Source organism: Squalius cephalus, assembly GCF_949319135.1.
Source record: "Squalius cephalus genome assembly, chromosome: 2".
Classification (NCBI taxonomy): Eukaryota; Metazoa; Chordata; class Actinopteri; order Cypriniformes; family Leuciscidae; genus Squalius; species Squalius cephalus.
This window is the reverse complement of record NC_137123.1, coordinates 59,126,715-59,147,020: the sequence shown is the minus strand read 5'-3', so window position 1 is coordinate 59,147,020 and position 20,306 is coordinate 59,126,715. Positions and strand designations below refer to the sequence as shown.

Sequence of the window (20,306 nt, the reverse complement as noted above, 5' to 3'; positions counted from 1 at the left end):
ATTCATTCATACATTTCTGAGTAAACGGCCACTTCTCAATGAAGTAGTAAGTTCATTTACTACACGGACATTGTCAAAACCTTTATACTATGGATGATTTTTACAGTCAACATTAAAACTACCAATCAGCTCTAAATATGACAATATATGGTTCAAGCAATGGTTAAATACAACTATTAACTTATAGTCATTGATTATAAGAAAAAACAGAAGGAAAAAAAACAGTATATACTACTGTTCAAAAGTTTGGGGTTGGTAAGATTTTTTAGTAACACCTTACAATAAGGTTTAATTTGTTAACATTAGTTAACTACATTAATGTACATGAGCATTTATTCTAGTTCTAAAGCATTTATTAATAGTTAATGCTAATTGTAATATTTAATAATACATTATTAAAATCACAAGTTGCATCTGTTAACATTAGTTAAAGGGGTGGTTGATTATGATTTCACTTTTCTAACTTTAGTTAGTGTGTAATGTTGCTGTTTGAGCATAAACAACATCTGCAAAGTTACAATGCTCAAAGTTCAAAGCAAAGGGAGATATTTGCTTTTAAAAAAATTGCTTTTTAAGGACTGCAAAAAACAGCTGGTAAGGACTACATGACATTCCTCCCAGGTTAGTGACATCGCCAACCCTAAAATTTACATAAACCCGCCCCCAGGAACATGATTTATAGATTATCAAGACAGAATATGCTAATCAATGACTAGAAGATAACTACACATAAGCTACATAAATTCATCAACTAACCATTCAGAAATGTCCTGTTGCTTCTACATGTTGTCACAGTGCATGTCTGTGTGAGTGTAAGCTCTTGAAGCTCCGCCCCCTGTGCCGCGAGCAGCAGCTCATTTGCATTTAAAGGAACAGACACAAAAACAGTGCGTTTTTGCTCACCCTCAAAAAGTGACAATTTTAACATGCTATATAAAAATATCTGTGGGGTATTTTGAGCTAAAACTTCACATACACACTCTGGGGACATCAAAGACTTATTTTACATCTTGTGAAAAGGGCATTATACCACCCCTTTAATGGACCTGAGCTGATATGAACTAACAATGAACAGTTGTATTTTTTATAAAATAACGTTAACAAAGATTAACAGATACTGTAACAAATGTATTGCTCATTATCAGATAACATTACTTAATGCATTAACTAAAGCTACCTAATGGAATCTTTTTATGTTTTTGAAAAAAGTGTTATGCTCACCAAAACTGCATTTACCGGTATTAGATTTTTTTGCCATTTAGCAAAGTAAATAAAATATGATTTGATTCTAATTAAATGTTTAATGCTGGCCAGAAATATGTTTAGACTGATCTGAATAGGAGTAAATTGTGTAAACGTTATTCACAGAAATTGTATAATGGCACGTTGTTCAAACCAAATTTAAGTTGGCTTGCGGCAAAAAGGAATGCAATCTCACCAACTAGTAAAACTGTTAATGGTTGTTAATCATTACACCATTCATTAGAACAACTGTGATGTACATTTGCTTCAATGCATCCAAATTAAAGGTTAATCTATTGACAACTCTAACCTATCATCATTTAACAAACAATGCAAGAAAAACTATTTTTCACGCAACATCGGACACTAGATACGTCACTTTCTTTCCAGCATCAGAGCATCTATTTTCTCTCTCAGACGTTCCTGGAAAGTCTCAATGAAGTTGTGTTTTTCCAGCAGATGTGTGTAATCATATAAACTATAATTGTAAACTTTGCCGAGCCCTGGACACAACCCTCAATCTCTGGAAAATGAAGTGCTGGACATCTGGGTGGACGCGAGCGTGGCTCCGGGCGCTGAAATGACAGAGTTCAGGGCTCCGATAAGTGCTTCTGAAAAAAGCCTTTCTTCCAATTTAGATTGAGTTTTTGTTTTAAAGTGCCCAGAAGAGAACGCTGACAGACACCCTTGCCATTTTTAAACCATGTGATTTCTAGAAGGGATTTGAGCGAAATTGTCAATTTTCTCATCTCTGTGGTTCTGTCTGGCTTCCCTCCTTCTTTTCCTACTGTTTCAGCATATTTTCTCTCATATTTTTAATGCATAATACATCTCATCTCACAATGTCTCATCTTCATAACATCTTGTTGGATGCCCCCATTTGTCATTTATTATTTTATTTTTACACAAGGAGCAGACAGTGCAAAAAATCTTGAAAGGCAACGAGCTGAGCAAGTTTTCTCGATACTATTTTAACACTAAAGGGATAGTTCACCCAAAAATGAAAATCCTGTCACTTCAAACCTGCATGATTTTCTCTCTTATTTAGAACACAAAAGGAGATATTTTGAGAGACATTGGGTCAAAACAATACCCCATTGACTTTTACTGTATGGACAAAAAAAGCATTGTTATTGTTAACTAAAACAAATAAAAATTATTTTCTTTTTGATAATTTAAATAAAGAAGAAATAAAATATTAGATGAAAACTTGTATACTTTAACTTACATATTAGATGATTCAACTTATACATCTTATATATATAAAAAATGGAAATGTTTCCCCTGGCAAATAACTGAAATAAAGTAAGTATAATTAAATAATAATTTAAATAATAAACAAATAAAAATAAATAAAAAACAAAAGGCATGCAATTCTATGCAATTGTCTCGCCTGGAAATCCAGACCTAAATCTGAAAGATTAATGGTCTGGCATCGACTAATGAAAATCGGCCAGCTCGAGGGGCGGCACCAAGCATGCATTTGAAAATCTCACTGCACGCAATTGGATAACACTACGACCAATCACAACAAGCCCCATACGCTTAGCTACCAGCGGAGCTAACTGGTAGATTAGACTCTTGCCGTATCCGGTCGGCAAAACAGTAAAAACGCCCTTCTTGCAAAGGAACATTTCGAGCGGCGTCTTCTGTTCCTGTTTTATATAAAAAGCCAAGTCTAACTCGTTCATTGTAGCGGCCAAAGCCGTTTCAAACAACTGGTGTTCATCCATAGCCATCTTGCAATGTTTACTAATGACTTCGACGTCACAGCGCTGTCGTCATCTCGCCTCCGGCCCGCCTATATCAGATAACCCGATGTGATTGGTGCAGCTCAGATAGAGGGGCATATTTAATGAGCATTATTACTAGACACCAGAGTAACTCACTGAGCAAATTCAACTTGTGCTCTCGCGAGAACTCTGGATTACCAGGGTAGCAATTGTCTATTGTTTTGGTTGAATTAACAGTAGAGAATATTAAAATGGCTGCGGAAAGATCTTGGCATAATCTTTGTGCCCATCTCATATTTATGAGTGAAAAGAGAGCATTAATGCTAACACTCATCTCTGAGCATCATCACCATGAATGACAGACTCTCATAATGCAGTGGGAGGAACCACTGAACGAGACTAACGCATGGATCAGACGGCGAGATGCATATCTTTCTTCCTTAATGACCCAAAGAGTTATTTATTAATACCGTTTTAGGTACGTATTAAGCGAGACATGTCTGGTGCTGGGAGTTTATGGGTGATAAACAGCCCTCGGTTTGCACATTAAGACCAAGATGATAGCAAGACGTGCTGCTGTCATAGGGATGAAAAACAAAACCCTGACGGGAAGCTTGGAGGATTATTGCAGCTGAATTTGCATGAGTGCCCAGCGGTGCGGCGTGTAGGTGCGGGATGTCAAGGGATGGGTCAGCTCACTTAAAGCTCTGGGCAATGCAGACGCCCCACCACACACACACACACACCCACGCACACACCCACACAAACTACTACCTAGAGAACAATCCAACTAGACAACATCAGGATCTAAAAATACATCTGGGTTCATACAGTATGCATGCAGAAGACCATACCACGAATATCGTAAGCCTTCAATTTGAAAGCAAACCTCCTCCAAAAAAAGACACAAAGGGGTTGAAAAAGAAAGGTGGGGATATATGGAAATAAGTGGTTGCAATAGAGTTTTCAGGGCAGATCAGAAGAGAAACTGACTTGATTAAAGGGTGAAAAAGCAACTCAAATTTGAGTTTGGAGTTCATAAAGTTGCAGGAGAATTCACACAAACACACACAAACGCACACACACACACACGGACACAGACGCACACACACACACACAATCTCATTTTAACACAATCACCTTTGACAATGCACTTTTGAAAGTGGCCCTCAATGTACAAAATAGGGCTTGAAACCCTAAAAAAATTGAATTATTTTCTGACAAAGACTCTGTGGAATGGAGGATCATGACCTTTAGAAAATATGAACAGAAATAAATCCTATATTATTTGTTTCTGACGTCTGGAGTTTTTTCAACCCTGTTACCAAAATCTGGGACATGTCTGGAAAAAAAACCCTAGTGTAATTTTGTTCTTTTTCCAGCAGTAAACAAAAATAACAAAAGCTTAAATTATATAATAATGAAATAAACTGTGTAATAAAAATAATTACATATACAATATATGTATTTATAATAATATAAAATAATATATGAATAAATAAAAATACATACATTTATAAAAAGTAATGATTAAGATAAATAATAAATAACTGAATAAATATAAAATAATATATAAATAAATACATATACATACATTTATCAAATTGAATAAAAAGTAATGATTAACAGTTGAAGTACCTGCGTTACCAGATTTAGCCTAAATGATGCTGTCATTCAGCAACATATAGCTAGTTTGGAACCAAATGTTGGTCTGTAGATATTAATAAACTTATAATAATTATTAATAATTACTCATAAATTAAAGGAAAACATCAGTTTGATATTACAAATGATGGGGAACTTTCCTGTTCATGACAATTTTATGAGATGTTCCATTTTTTTAATAGTAGAAAATATGCAGTAGATCATGAAATATGACGTTACATTTGTAGAACTGGAAAAAAAAAAATCAATAATTATAAACAATCACATTATAATATGTATTCCCGTGAACAGGAAGACGATAGGCGCGTTTCCATTACAGATTTGCGCAAAACTTTTGCGATTTTTTCAAAATGTCAACAAAAAACTATTGCGAAATGACGGCGTTTCCATTAACCGATGTTATGCGACTAAAACTTCATTTTTTCCTCTCGCGATAAGTAAAATCATTCCATTATTATTAATCGAAGGAGATGTATGTGTGTTTTCCAAGCATTAATGGTAAGGAACGACCCTTATTATACTTGTGAGCGGCACATATGAGGTGTTTCTCCCTCATTTCTGCTTTGAGGTCTTGATTGTGGCATTTATTTGAGGTTTAGAATCCATTATTCCTGTAATTCTTTCATCTTATATGAATTTATTAAAGAGCTCTGTCTCGTATTCTGTCCAAACACACCGCGTCATCTACGTCAGGTGACCTGTAAATGCGCAAAAACTGTTTCCATTGCAGTTTTGCGAAATATTTCTTATTTGAATTGCCTGAAAAACCTCCTCATGCGAGCGTAAACATTTTTTTGCGATAAATGGGAGTTTTTGCGAAATTGACGTGTTTCCATTGGGCGTATTTTCAATCCGCAATTTGAATGGTAACGGAAACGCGTCTAGTGAGCGGGTCCTGTGTCTAAGCAGATGAACAGATTAGTCAGAGTACTTTAGATTTGGCTTGAAACACACCACGAGATGAACCCTGATAATCTGAGCTTTGAATCAGTGCCTGAGAAACCAGCCAGACTTCAGTCTGTCACTTCCTGAAAGAAAGCAAGAGAGCACACATGCACTCACTCGTGAAGGGTCGTACTCCTGGCGTCTTCGGTTGCTCAGGTCTTCATAGGATGGAGCCGGTCTCACCTTTTGAAGCTGATTTCGGATTTGCTGCAATCGTTCTTCATTACTGCAACATGAAGACAGAGAAACAAGACAGACTCCCATTAACCACTCTGGAAAACATCTTCACAAATCTAGGCAATGACCTCACAGATAATTAGATCAATATACTGCAGTCAGTTACACTTTATTTTACAGTATGTGTACTTGCAGTGTATTTACCCAAAAAGTACTGGGTAATATGAGGTAACTGTGGGTTAAGGTTAGGGTTAGGGTTAGGGTTAGGTTCAGGGTTAGTGCGTAGTTATAACCCAGTTATTGTAATTGCTTTAATAAGTACAAAGTATATACGGGGAACTGCACTGTAAAATAAAGAGCTTCCTTGCAATCAATCACAATAAAAAGAAAGTCCATCAGATGAAAATGTAAGGGAACATCTAGAAGCACATAAAGTAATCATGTATACCACAGTAAATCTGTCTCATCCTAACGTTTAAACAGTGTTTGATTTGAGGCCAAAGTTAATGTGCAATTCTGTTTGTCAGATTCCCAAATCAAATGCAGTGAAAATAAACTGCGCTTGATGTAAAATTCAGTGTATTAAATTATCCATCTGTGAGCTCCATAAACACACATGTAACCTAAGGGCATGTATTGATTCAAAGCAGAACTAGCATTATAAAATCAACCATTTAAACTGCTTCAACTTTCTCTTCAAATTCACGTTAAAGCAAATTTAATGTATTATACATTAATAATATATAGTTTTAATTCAATATGCAATTATTATTGTATATTTATATTATTAATAATGTATTATTATTAAATCTAAACAAATAAATATAACTGACTTACACTGAACGCAAGAAATTGCCAATTAGTGCTATGATGCATGTCAAAAACATTTTTTTTACATTGGACTTACACATACACTACAAATGTATAACTTTCTAGAAACTCCATCCACAGATGTTGCCAACTTCAAAATAATTGAAAATACTAGAGGCAGCGATCTATGGCACTCCAGCAGCTGGTGGAGGACACGCGGAGCGGGAACGGCATCCATTATCTAATCCCAAAGAACGCAATTAGAGCTGCCATTTTGATTGAGAGTCCACATGACCCTCTGAATGAGAAACACTATCAATGTTTAATTAGCTCCCGTCGAGCATGTATGCATCATATTCATATTAGTTACAGGACTGGAGCAGACCTGGAGTGCTTTAGAGGGAGAAGGCTGAAGAAACAGAAATACTGCAAAAACACATGGATGCTTAAACACACACATACACGTACAAATGAGAGCGCTTCTGAAGGCCGGCTGTCATCACCAGTTCATTTGGTGTGTTATGATAGCGGTACCGCGCAAACCGTAGAAAGGCCGGAGATATTACCTTTCCTTCTTTGAGACAGAATTAGACAAACAGAGCAATCTGAGATCATCATCACGGACCGTGTCGGTTTCCTGCTGTGTTTTACCTGTTTATGTTACATCTGAGTAAAGCTAATTAGCGCTTGTGTTGAGCAACAGAAAGCAACGCTACCTATGAGTGTGTGTGTGATCTAGTCGTGAATGTGAGCGATTTTCCTACCCTCTTCACATCAAATCATCTCAAAAGTTTTGGTTTGAAAAAAACTATTTTTACATATTACAAAATATTTTATATTTATATATATATGAAAACATATTTATTTATTATTCATCATTTATATTATTAGTAAAATGTTCAAATATTCATTCAATTTACGTCTGAAATGTTGTGCTGTGATAACCCTTTTTTATTTTCCAGAATCAAACAAAATCATTAAGGTATCCAAATGAGAGTGAGAGAGAGCGAGAGAGAGAGAGAGAGAGAGAGAGCGAGAGAGCGAGAGAGAGAGAGAGAGAGAGAGAGAGAGAGAGAGTCGAATTGGACTTGTTGGTGTAAACGGGCCTCTTTAGTTAATAAAACTTAAAATAAAACACACTTTGACCCAAAATCTGATTGGATAAGCCATGTTTGAAGCTGCTATAAAATAGCAGATAAACTGTGATTGCGCTATTATCATTATTATTATTTTTTCCCAGGATTCTTAGATGAATAGAAAGTTCAAAAGAACAGCATTTATCTGAAATAGAATCTTTTGTAACACTGAGAGTGTAAGCCTTGCCTATCTAAATATTCAAGTGCAAGAAGACATAAAAGGGAAGTCAATTAGTATCAGTATCAGTACATTGGATCCATGCTTTAGGTCTTAAAGTAACAGTAACAGCCTAATAATCCTGCTCTTTTCTGACAAAGGACTAAGAAAAAAAAAAAACTAACTGCTCTCGACGGAATAAACTTTTGTAACTTTAATAAGGATTAATCTGTTTAATTTATACAGTGAAAACTATATTTACATTTATAGCCTACATTTATTGGTTAGGATTAGCTGTGGTATCAAAATTGTAATTAAGATTTGTGACTTTTCAGTGGTATCTAAAATGTCGGAGTCATAACTGTCTGTTTTTGCAAAAACAGTTTCATGGTAAAATATTAAAATCACCGCCAATTGGGGCAAAAAGTTAGTTTAAGGCCCTGTCTGACAAGGAATGCTGGTCCTGGATCAGTTTTCACTGACTAATGAATATGATTATAGATGGGGGAATTAATCCACAATCTGACTGGGAAGCTGTCAACAAAATGGAGCCTGGACAGCCAAATAATCCCTGAATTAATAGATATTGACATACAGGTAATGCTAGAAACCGTGACGCACTTCTCTCCGCTTCTCCGTTCATTTCATCTCTATACCTCTATCTTATTTCTGCAGGACGTGTTTTATAATGAGATCTGACAACAGGCTGCCATCTTTTCCGGCTGGACGCCACCACACAGGCCTGTAATCAGAAGCGACACCCTTTTCTAAACACACCTGCCATTGAGGTCTTAATGAATATGTCCACTCCTCAATTACACAGTCTTGCTCTGTCGGGATAGGGCTGTCAGAGATGTGTGTGGCCACAAGGATCAGCACAGGAAATGCTCATGGAAATGAGAAATGAATATCTTTCCATTTATTTCTCTGAGTAATTGGATAAACATATTGAAAATATAGCTGTAAGTTTCAGGATTATGGTTAACGTAATGTACAACTTTAGTTTTCCTCTTACACACACACATACCATTTCAGGCCAAGAAATCGGAGTTATTGTTCCTACAATTAAACTGTAGTACATTTTCATATGGACCCTAGGATTTGTTTTTCATATAAATCATTTTTAACACAACTACTACTTCTATTACTACAAAGTATTGTTGTTGTTATTATTATTGTTACCACTGCTACTCCTAGTATATATTTTTAAGTACCTACATGATGAAAATGTATACATGTAAGTCATAGTCAAAGCCATTGACTATTAAAATAACATTTTATTATATATATATATATATATATATATATATATATATATATTTATATATTTATATTAAATTAAATAATTATAAAATAAAATCTATATCTGTATCTTTTTAGACATGAAAATATATAATGTAATATATTATACATCAACAAAACTAAAATAAAATTGTAAACTGTAGTAGATTTTCATTAGGAGATTTATTTTCTTTTAAAAAAATAATAACAATAACAAGACGTATTTGTATTATTGTTATTATTATATTTTAAGTACATTTTCATCAGGAACCTATGGTAATTTCTAAGTCTGTCATAGCACTTGAAGATAAAGTAAAATAATTTAAATAAAATAAAGCCAGCTTGAAAGAGATGCCTCAATAATTTATAATAAGCAATCATTAATAATTTTCCAGGAGAAACAATCATGGTGTTATGGTGGAAAGTAGTTATCATGGTAAAAAAAGATGGACAGTATGCTAACCAGTTTTGTGAGAGGTAAACCTTATTTTACAGTACAACGTAGAAATACAAGCAATACGGCTACAGATCCATCTTAACAGAGTTTACTGCTCCAACGTGATGGAGAACAACACGGAAATGGAGGGAAGGCGTTAAGAAACAGCAGTTTCTTCACAGAATTAGAGTTGGCCACAGTACACGGCTGGTGGGCCATTAGTTCGATTAGGCCCATTCCTCAGCGCTGGATGCGGTCCAGATATCTGGAGCCGGGGCCAGCTTTTCTGGCTGCCACTGACTCTGTGTCAGCATTTCTGCTGAAAAATGGCCGTGCGGCGCTCAAACTCTCCCAAACAAGGAAAGCGAGGCTCTATTTTCCATGTTTGATCAGCACTAACATTTATTAGCCACATCTATTATGCACAAAATGCCAGCAAGAACAAAGGGCTGTTAGGAGCAGTCAGGCGACACACGCGAGAGAGAATGGTAATTAAGTACCCTGCTAAAGTAGATGAGACATCAGCACTCGGAGAAAGCGAGACAGCGAGATGAGGAGGGGGCTCTCGCGGATCTGTCTGGCTGTTACTTTGTGGTTAATTGACCGTCTCTTTCCCACTATCTTTCTCTCTTATTTGCTCTCTGACATGAAAATCGAGACATGTGCGCACACACTCTAGCGATGGTTTCATTTCATAGGTCCAGGCGAGACATTTCTCACACTTTCTTCTTTGATAAGACCCTGTGTAATCTGCTCGTACTGTCACATTAGTGAGTTCCACTTGTCAGACGTTGACAGATTTTACTCTATGGTGACCCAACACGGTGCCATGATTGTTCATCGAATGCCATTATAGGGACAGTTCACACAAAAATTAAAATGATTGAGAAAGTAATTGTCATCATTTACTCAACCTCAAAACTAAACTACAATAAACTGAATTAAAATATAGATAAAATAACTGTAGTATAATGATAATGTTTTTCAAATAAATACATAATAAAAATATATTTTTAAGTGCATTTTCATCAGAAAGCTGTGTAAAATATATATATATAATATATATATATAATATATATATATATATATATATATATATATATATATATATATATATATATATATATATATATATACACATATATATACACACACACACACACACATACAGTGCAATGCATAAGTGAATACACCCATGCTAAAGTTGACTAAAAAGAGGAATAAAAAATCATATTTTGGAAATTGAACTTAATGCCTTAATTTAAAAAATTAGGAAAAATCCAACCTTTAAGGACACCAATTTTCTTTGTGAATGAATAATGTATCGTAAATAAATAAATGTTCTTCCTTAAAATACATGGTGCATAAGTGAGTACACCCCTATGTTAAATTCCCATAGAGGCAGGCAGATTTTTATTTTTAAGTATTTAAAAAAAAAAAAATGTTAGGATACTATGCATCCTGATAAAGTTCCCTTGGCCTGTGGAATTAAAATAGCCCCACATCATCACATAGCCTTCACCATACCTAGAGATTGGCATGGGGTACTTTCCATAAGATCATCTCTCAATGCAAATCAAACTAGCTTTTAGGCTAACTGAAATAAAACCATGCCAATCTCTAGGTATGGTGAAGGCTATGTGATGATGTGGGGCTATTTTAATTCCAAAGGCCAAGGGAACTTTATCAGGATGCATAGTATCCTAAAAAATAAATAAATAAAAATACTTAAAAATAAAAATCTGCCTGCCTCTATGGGAATTTAACATAGGGGTGTACTCACTTATGCACCATGTATTTTAAGGAAGAACATTTATTTATTTACGATACATTATTCATTCACAAAGAAAATTGGTGTCCTTAAAGGTTGGATTTTTCCTAATTTTTAAAATTAAGGCATTAAGTTCAATTTCCAAAATATGATTTTTTATTCCTCTTTTTAGTCAACTTTAGCATGGGTGTATTCACTTATGCATAGCACTGTATATATATATATATATATATATATATATATATATATATATGTATATATATATATTATATGTTTACAAGCATTTATGTTAGATGCGATTAATCGTGATTAATCAATTTGACAGCACTAGTATAAAATAAAAATTATGCTTGAAGGAGATCCCATAATAATTTATGATTTTCCAGAATTTACAATATATGTAGGAATTATGGTAGAAACGTGGTTACCATGGTAACCATACTATCTATGTCCTTTATCATCATGAAAATCATCCGGTTTTCTGTATTTATTTTAGTAAAAAATAAATAAATAAATAAATAAGAACCCATTTCCCAAAGCTGTATGAAGACTTTACAAAAAGTTTAACAGTAATCATAGTTTCTGCCAAAATAGAAAAGTTGCAGCAGTTTTTCACCACAATAAATCTGTGGTCTAGTTGGTTTAGCCACCAGTAGCTATGTTTCCATCCACCTATTTTTATGTGCATTTTGGGATATTGCATTAAATAACGCTGGATGGGAAACATAAAGATGTGCATAAATTCCAAAAAACGCTTGATTAAGGCGGATACAAAAATATTATCAGATAAGAAACCATGCGCATCAACTATGATGGAAACACATTTACAGAGTAAACTCCTCGATGCGCATCAAAAAAGTCATGTGACTTTGCGCGACTGATCGCCAAAGTGATTCGGTATAATTATCCGGACTGCGTTCCCAGACAGCAGCATCCGCCTCCGAAAGCAAGATAACATGACTGAGTTTTGTCTGCGTGCTCTGAGGCGCAAATTATTTATTATATATGAAATAAGCTGCAAAATGGCTTCTCCTACTGCAGCAACTTACATTTTTCTTAGTGATATATGGCACCTGTTTATCAGGAAGTGACGATTTTGTTCGCTTCGTCTCGCTGGATGGAAACGGTGCTTTATTCCCAAATGTTCTATGCGATTTACATACATTTATTATGATTTTACAGTAGTACTACTGTAGTATATATATCGTGCTTTGTCAGGAAATGTGGTATCCAAATGTGTTTCTCAGTGTATTTCTCTTGTACAAGAGCGAGTCTGTGAGTGTGATAGGATTACAGCTCTTCTGAGCTCGGTGGACAGCACAGCGCAAGGAAGATAATCTTGTGCGAATCGATGGTAGGACTAGAGCAAGAAGGAACACGGTCCCCACGGACACTGCAACACTCACGCATAATTACCGCCAGACAACAAATCAATGGGCTCGGTCGTTGAGACCACTCAACCCGGACTAAAAACTCACCAGTACATTCCCTCTGTATATATACAGACTGTACAGCTACACAGTAAATCACAAATGACTCCAGAGACACGTCTGTCAATATTTCAGCTTGATTCGCCTAAAAGGCCAAAGCGTTCGTTACCGATGTGCCTGGATTTTTGGTATGTTGCATGTACAATGCCAAAGCAAAATGTTTTATGCTTTTGATAACGAATTCAACAAGTACTAAAACTTCCATTGATTTAATTTTACTGAGTGACTATCGTGAGGACTTTTTTTTTAACAGTAGATAACATTTATTTTACCAATAAATGCTAATAATAAAATAATTATTATAAAAAATTATAAAAAACTATAACAGTAAAACATTTAATAATAATAATATAAATATAGAATAACAATATTTAAAAATATTATTATTAAATATTATTATATATTAATAATTAAAATAATAATAATAATAAAATATTATTGTGCATAATATGTATTATGAATATTTTAATCATAATAATAAGATGTTAAACATATTATGATTATTATTCTTTTATCTGTTTACTGTTGTAGTCAAACAAATGTCTACTTATTATTGTGTCAAATAGCCAAAATAAAACAATTAAAATTATTCTGCTACTGGTTATTGGATGCATAATCGGTACTGGTCACACACAAAACAAAACACACAATATTTGTCATTTTATGCAATAAAAATTCGCTTGGACTGGTTCCCACCTGTCAGTCTTTGGAGGGGCGGCTTTCTGCTTGTTCACTTTTGCATAAAGGCCCTCTAGCTCCTCCTCATTGGGCGGCTCTCTGTTCGGGGCGGGGACAGGAGGCTGAGAGTAGTTGTGGGTGGGAGTCCCGGGTGGATACGGGGAGTGACTGGAGGCAGGGGGTTCTCTGAAATTGTTGATGCGAGCATAGTTGGGATCCAGGTCATCATCTTCCACGTCCGGGAAGGTGAAACGGTCAAGAGCAGGGCTGTTCCTTTCACTCCTGTGGGATTAAAAACACACTCTTTAGAAAATCCTTGGACACTGGAAATGTTAAACATCCAAAACACTGTTAAGCAAACATACATAATTGAGTTTAATTTTTTCCTTCCTCTTTAATTACGGTAAGAAGAGAACAACCAATTATACAAATAGAGCATTTAACATCCAGAACTGGTTTAAGCATTTCTACATTTGGTGCATTAGCATATTATACTACTTTATAATTTAATGTTATGGGTTAAATAAAACATGTTACAATAATACTCTTAAAAGGCAAACATACTTGGACAGAAACACCTCAGGTTCACTCTTGTCCATCTCCTCTTCGCTCAAAGCGCCCAGTTGTTTAGCCTTAGATTTGGCTTTATCCTCTTTTTTCCTCCCAAACCTGGATGAGGGTTTGAAGAAAGAAAGAAAGAAAGAAAGAAAGAAAGAAAGAAAGAAAGAAAGCATGGACACATAAAGAGAAAAAAGGAGGATGTGTTATGTTTTTATAATTGGTGACTCAACAGATTCCCTGCGCTTCCAAGTACCAAAGCAGAATTTTCTGTAGAAACTTTAATGATTGGTTCCCCATGTACCAGCCTGAAAACACAAACACACACGCCTGCAAAACCAAGCGCATCAGTGCCCAATGCCCTGTAGTGATTTCTCTAGCACATTTCTACGCCCAAACCTTCAAAAACTCACATATTCTTCTGCACTGATCTGAGGTCAGGCGGGGTCTCCTTGCTGACAGGCAGATAAAGACAGAAGAGGAAAAGGTTATATCCAGAATAAAGCTAATAATGAGAGAGAGTGGGTGAGATGATCACACGGACTTCAGGAGAGTGACGCCGTAATGAAACATCAGCGTCAGGCTTTTGGTTCACTAACTGTGTGATCAATGTGAAACTCGTGAATAGGTGCTTAGTAATGATCATTATTCTTCTTAAACATTAAAATCCAAATAATCAAATGATATACAACCCAACAAGAATAATGTCCAAGGTAAATTATTTTGCAAATGGCTGTGATGGGTGAATCTCAAAATAGAAGTCATATTTCACAATAAAATCAGAAGAAAAGAAAAAGGAAATAATATTTTATTATAGGAAATTTCTTTTTGCATTGTGATATTCTTTTCATGACATTTAAGCACATTTATATTCAATAAAAATATATAAATAAAATAAAAATAATAAAATAAAATAAAATAATTTTCTTTCTTGTAATATCAGGGTTTACAACCAAGAGTCCGGTAAGTCCTACAGAAGCCTGTGAACAGATATATAAAACATAAAATTGTATTCAGAATATTAAATTTTATACTGCATAACTTAAATTCAGGTCAACAAATAATATCATGATGCAAACTTACAATTGCACTTTATCGATAGTATATAATTTAAATATTATTTATATTAATATACTATTTTTTAAAACATTAATATTATATAATCATAGAATAAATATTATTAAAGCATGTATTTTATGTAAAAAAAAAAAATGGTGTAATGTAAATATTATAATATATAATGTTTAAATATTATAAATTATTTGTCATTAGAGTAATGAGAATAAAAATTGTATCACACTATCGAAGGCAACTAATTTGGGGGGGGAGGAAAATGTGCTTAATTTTCATGTCACAAAGCAATAAAATCTTAATGGTCCTAAAAATGGGCTTCATTTTTTTATTTATTTTTGTGAAAAATGACCTGAATATTTCTTGACAGTTTTCATGAGATTCACCCTGATAAACATATATTTGAATAACAACTGCACAACATCAATTAACAATTGAGAATTAAATTACATTTCCACAAACGCACACTCTAGTCGGGAGTAATCACAACCCTCCGCTCCCAAGATTCCTACATGTCTTTTTAATTTGACACAGATATCGCCCGAGGCTTCAGTTTACTGACATAACGTACATGCATGTTTGCTGAAGATAAGCCGTGACTACACGATCCAAACGCTGAGTCTACGTGCGATTGAAGGGTCCGGTTGGATCCTGCATCCCCTCGCAGTGTCTCCTGTGTGTTATGCCTCAATAGTACTCCATTTCCCAGCCCCACACACGCACTAATGACTGTATTTATCTCATTAGGCTGGAGCGATCTAATACCGGCAGCTGGCATGCTAGCTCTGCCTTGCCCTTAAGCACTGTCATTAAAACCAGAGGGAGTCGTGGCCTGAATATCAATGTGCCGCAGTCTTGCTCAATCCGTGTGAGAGCAGCGCCGGTCATCACGCAACACAGAGCTCGCACAACTCTACTTGATTATTGGCCACACAACATTTTTCATTGTGAACATAATACAGTACAGAGTGACCTGATCCTTATGGAAACTGACTATGCTAACCATGGTATGGAACATTTCCAAAGTTAGGTGATTGCTACTATTGTAAAAGCATAATAAATAATGTGGGATCTCCTTAAAACAGCATAATGATTTTTTCTTTTCTTATTTTTATGGTAGCGGTGGCTAATGGAAGTGCTCTATGCCACCGTCTAGTGCAGCTATTAAGCTCTTACTTATGACTTAAGTCATGCATTCAAGTCTGAAACTATTAAAGCCCATTTCCATCACATAAGAAAAAAATATGTTTTGGTAAATCATAATTGAATCGAAATCGAAGATGACATACTAAAGACCGGTTCACACCAAGAACGATAACTATAAAGATAACTCTATTAGTGTCCACACCAGGGGATCCATCGTTCTGTTTATTCTAAGTGTGTGATTGTCTGTCACTTTAAATGCTCAAACTCGTTACAGCAGGATTGATTCTGATTGGCTGTCTGGATAAAATCGTTCTGAAAGTGATTCCAACGAAATCGTTTCTCTGTGCCGTTATCATTATAGCTGTGAGGTGAACTCTGCTATTCTTTCAAATTGAGAACGATTTTTTAGAGCTGTATCTTTATCGTTATCGTACTAAGTCATAATTATGAGATGAGTCAAAATTGACAAACATACAAATTATGACATACTAGCATTAAGTATGAGATAAAAAGTTGAAATTGACATACTAAGTCATGATTATGAGATAAAAAGTCGAAATTGACATAAAAAGCATGTCATGATGTTATGACAAACATACAAATTATGACATACTAGCATTAAGTATGAGATAAAAATTGAATTTGACATACTAAGTCATAATTGAGATAAAAAGTCGACATTGACATAAGCATGTCATGATGTTATGACAAACATACAAATTATGACATACTAGCATATAAGTATGAGATAAAAAGTTGAAATTGACATACTAAGTCATGATTATGAGATAAAAAGTCGAAATTGACATAAAAAGCATGTCATGATGTTATGACAAACATCCAAACTATGACATACTAGCATTAAGTATGAGATAAAAAGTTGAAATTGACATACTAAGTCATGATTATGAGATAAAAAGTCGAAATTGACATAAAAAGCATGTCATGATGTTATGACAAACATCCAAACTATGACATACTAGCATTAAGTATGAGATAAAAAGTTGAAATTGACATACTAAGTCATGATTATGAGATAAAAAGTCGAAATTGACATAAAAAGCATGTCATGATGTTATGACAAACAAACAAATTATGACATACTAGCATTAAGTATGAGATAAAAAGTTGAAATTGACATAAAAAGCATGTCATGATGTTATGACAAACATACAAATTATGACATACTAGCATTAAGTATGAGATAAAAAGTCGAAATTGACATAAAAAGCATGTCATGATGTTATGACAAACATACAAATTATGACATACTATGAGATAAAAAGCTGAAATTGACATACTAAGTCATGATTATGAGATAAAAAGTCGAAATTGACATAAAAAGCATGTCATGATGTTATGACAAACATCCAAACTATGACATACTAGCATATAAGTATGAGATAAAAGTTAAAATTGGCATACTAAGTCATAATTATGAGATAAAAAGTCGAAATTGACATAAAAAGCATGTCATGATGTTGACAAACATCCAAATTATGACATACTAGCATTAAGTATGAGATAAAAAGTTGAAATTGACATACTAAGTCATAATTATGAGATAAAAAGTCGAAATTGACATAAAAAGAAAATTATGACATGAATCATAATTGACAAAATGCCCAAATTATGACATACTAACTCATAAGTATACAAATTTAAAACTGACATACTAAGTCAAAATGATCAATACAATTATGATTTACCAAAGCATGTTATTCATGTAAATTGAAATAAAAAATAACTTAGCAAAGTCATTCACTACCATACACTGCAGTGCTGCTTTCTGCCATATTTCATGTAGACATGCACCTAAACTAAACCTAAATGTCACGTACAAACAAAACTGAATTATAGTGGCTACTTTACATGTCATATCTGGCCATAATAAGCAGCAAATAGGACCAGACTTCATGCTGAGACTAAGGCTAGCTAAGCTTTAGGTTTCCCAACACTAGTTTGCGATTCAGCGCGTGTGTCTTGAAAACCCAGCTGATGGCTCAATCTACCTGAGGCCTGAAGCGTTCGGGTGCATTCGATTGTCGTAGTAAATGCGAAACATGCCCTTGGAAGCTGATTACACTTCTAAAAGTTGTCAGCATAAGGTTGAGTCATGTAGCCCAAGGTAGCATACTAACAGTTTAATATGGTCTAAATTGAGTTTGCAAAGTGAATTAGCATCACTGTGGTTGTTAACCTGAGATTAAGATGGTCTATGTAGCTCTTGAGAGACTTAAAATTCAGACTGTGGAAATTACAGGCTAACGTTAAGGGCGAAGATGTGTGAAATGAGACAAAAATGACACGAATGTTGATGAGAATCATATGCATGCGCTGTAATTACAAATCTAAAACCCAATTATGTCGTAATGTAACCTACAATACTGAAGCCGTCTTCGTGAATAGCTTTTTCTCCGGCTCTGTGCTGGCAGCTCTCGGTTTATCGATTGACTCGAGTTTACTGAGTGTTGCAATTTATCAGTCTAAACCGAAGGCTCATATTTTAGCAGACCAAACCTCAATTTTCACACAGACAGACAGGCTGATCCATGGGAACTGGGGACGTACTGCTAAGCTGATCATTATGTTTGCATATTAATGCCTGTTTCTCCCCCTTCTGGTTTTTAAGGATCTTTCTAATTAGGTAAAACTGTCAGGAGCGGATCTACCCCCCGCTCTCTGGTTCCAGTCTGATCATTGTTTTTATGCCTTAAAAAAAGTAGTGTTGTTGTTGTTGTTGTTGTTGTTGAATTTATTTTACAATAAATCTTTTCACACATGCACTACTGTTCAAACATTTAGGGGTCGGTAAGATTTTTTTATGTTTTCTAAAGAGTCTTTTCTAAAGACTGAATTTATTTGATCAAAAATACAGTATAAATAAATAAATATAGTAAAATATTATTATGATTTAAAATGTATGTTTTAAAATACAATTTATTCCTGTGGTCAAAGATGATTTTCCAGCATCATTACTCGTCTCCAGTGTCACATGATCCTTCAGAAATCATTCTAATAAGCTGATAGCTGCTCATTTCGTTAGCATCAATGGTGACAACAGTTGTGCTGCTTCATTTTTTTTTTTTTTTTTGTGGAAATCATAATACCTTTTGATCAATTTAATGCATCCTTGCTAAATAAAAACAGTAATTTCTAAAAAAAAAAAAAAAAAAAAAAAAAATTGACCTGTAGTGTTTTTTTCTTTATAATGGCTCTTCACAGCCACAATTGAAGCCATTTATATATTTCTTTGAGGGTAATGAAATGAATCAAAACAGTTCACACATCAACAAAATCGATCAGACTTTCACGTGGAAGATGATAAAATGGGAGACAAAAATACCACTAGCTACTCCCAACAAAAACCCTGAACACCCTAGACACTCCCTAACAAACATCTACAAACACCCTAACAACTGCAAATCAACACCCTTGTAAGTAACCGTTTAGGACACCATTTAGACAAGTGCCAAGTAACAAACACCCAGACAACCCAATCAACTTGCTATCAACAAAAGCCTGTATACAACTGCCCTATTTTAGCTGGTAGAAAAACTAAATGCAATATTTCAAAGTGTATATTCTAAAAAGCATTTCCCACAATGCTCTGATATGACTTCATTAAGTGACTTTTAGTTGATAATCAAGGACAAACTGTGCAACAAAGTAGAAGAGATTTGAACAAGGAGAAATGAAGGAAAAGGAAACAATAAATGAGTTTCAGTGAGAAAAGAGGTTTGACGGATTAAACACAGTAACTATAATTAGCCTCAAAAACACAGTAAAAGGGGATTATCATACTAATCCCAAACCAGTGAAAATCTGACTGATTAAGTAAAGCTATATTTCAAATGCTGTTGCATCATTAGCAGTAACAGAGATCACAAAGAAAAAAGGCTAGTTGCTAAACAGAAAATATAAAGCATGAAGCATTGACCACTGAACCAAGATTAGTCACAATCTTGGAATTAATTGCAAGATCCAGTCCATCTGGCAACAGTAAATTA

General features: G+C 34.6%; 1 protein-coding gene across 3 annotated transcripts in view; it reads right to left on the bottom strand.

Annotated features, from left to right (window-relative positions):
• The window catches only part of pard3ba (par-3 family cell polarity regulator beta a), a 166,906-nt gene that overhangs the window by 22,850 nt on the left and 123,750 nt on the right, over positions 1-20,306 (bottom strand). For 2 of the 3 annotated variants that reach the window (XM_079856494.1, XM_079856495.1), the window contains exons 19-22: positions 14,493-14,534; positions 14,086-14,190; positions 13,540-13,803; positions 5,703-5,811 (exon numbers count right to left, since the gene is read on the bottom strand). In XM_079856494.1, the coding sequence (XP_079712620.1) occupies positions 5,703-5,811; positions 13,540-13,803; positions 14,086-14,190; positions 14,493-14,534 (520 nt within the window). The remainder of the gene's footprint in view (positions 1-5,702; positions 5,812-13,539; positions 13,804-14,085; positions 14,191-14,492; positions 14,535-20,306) is intronic. The other variant, XM_079856496.1, reaches the window with a different exon arrangement.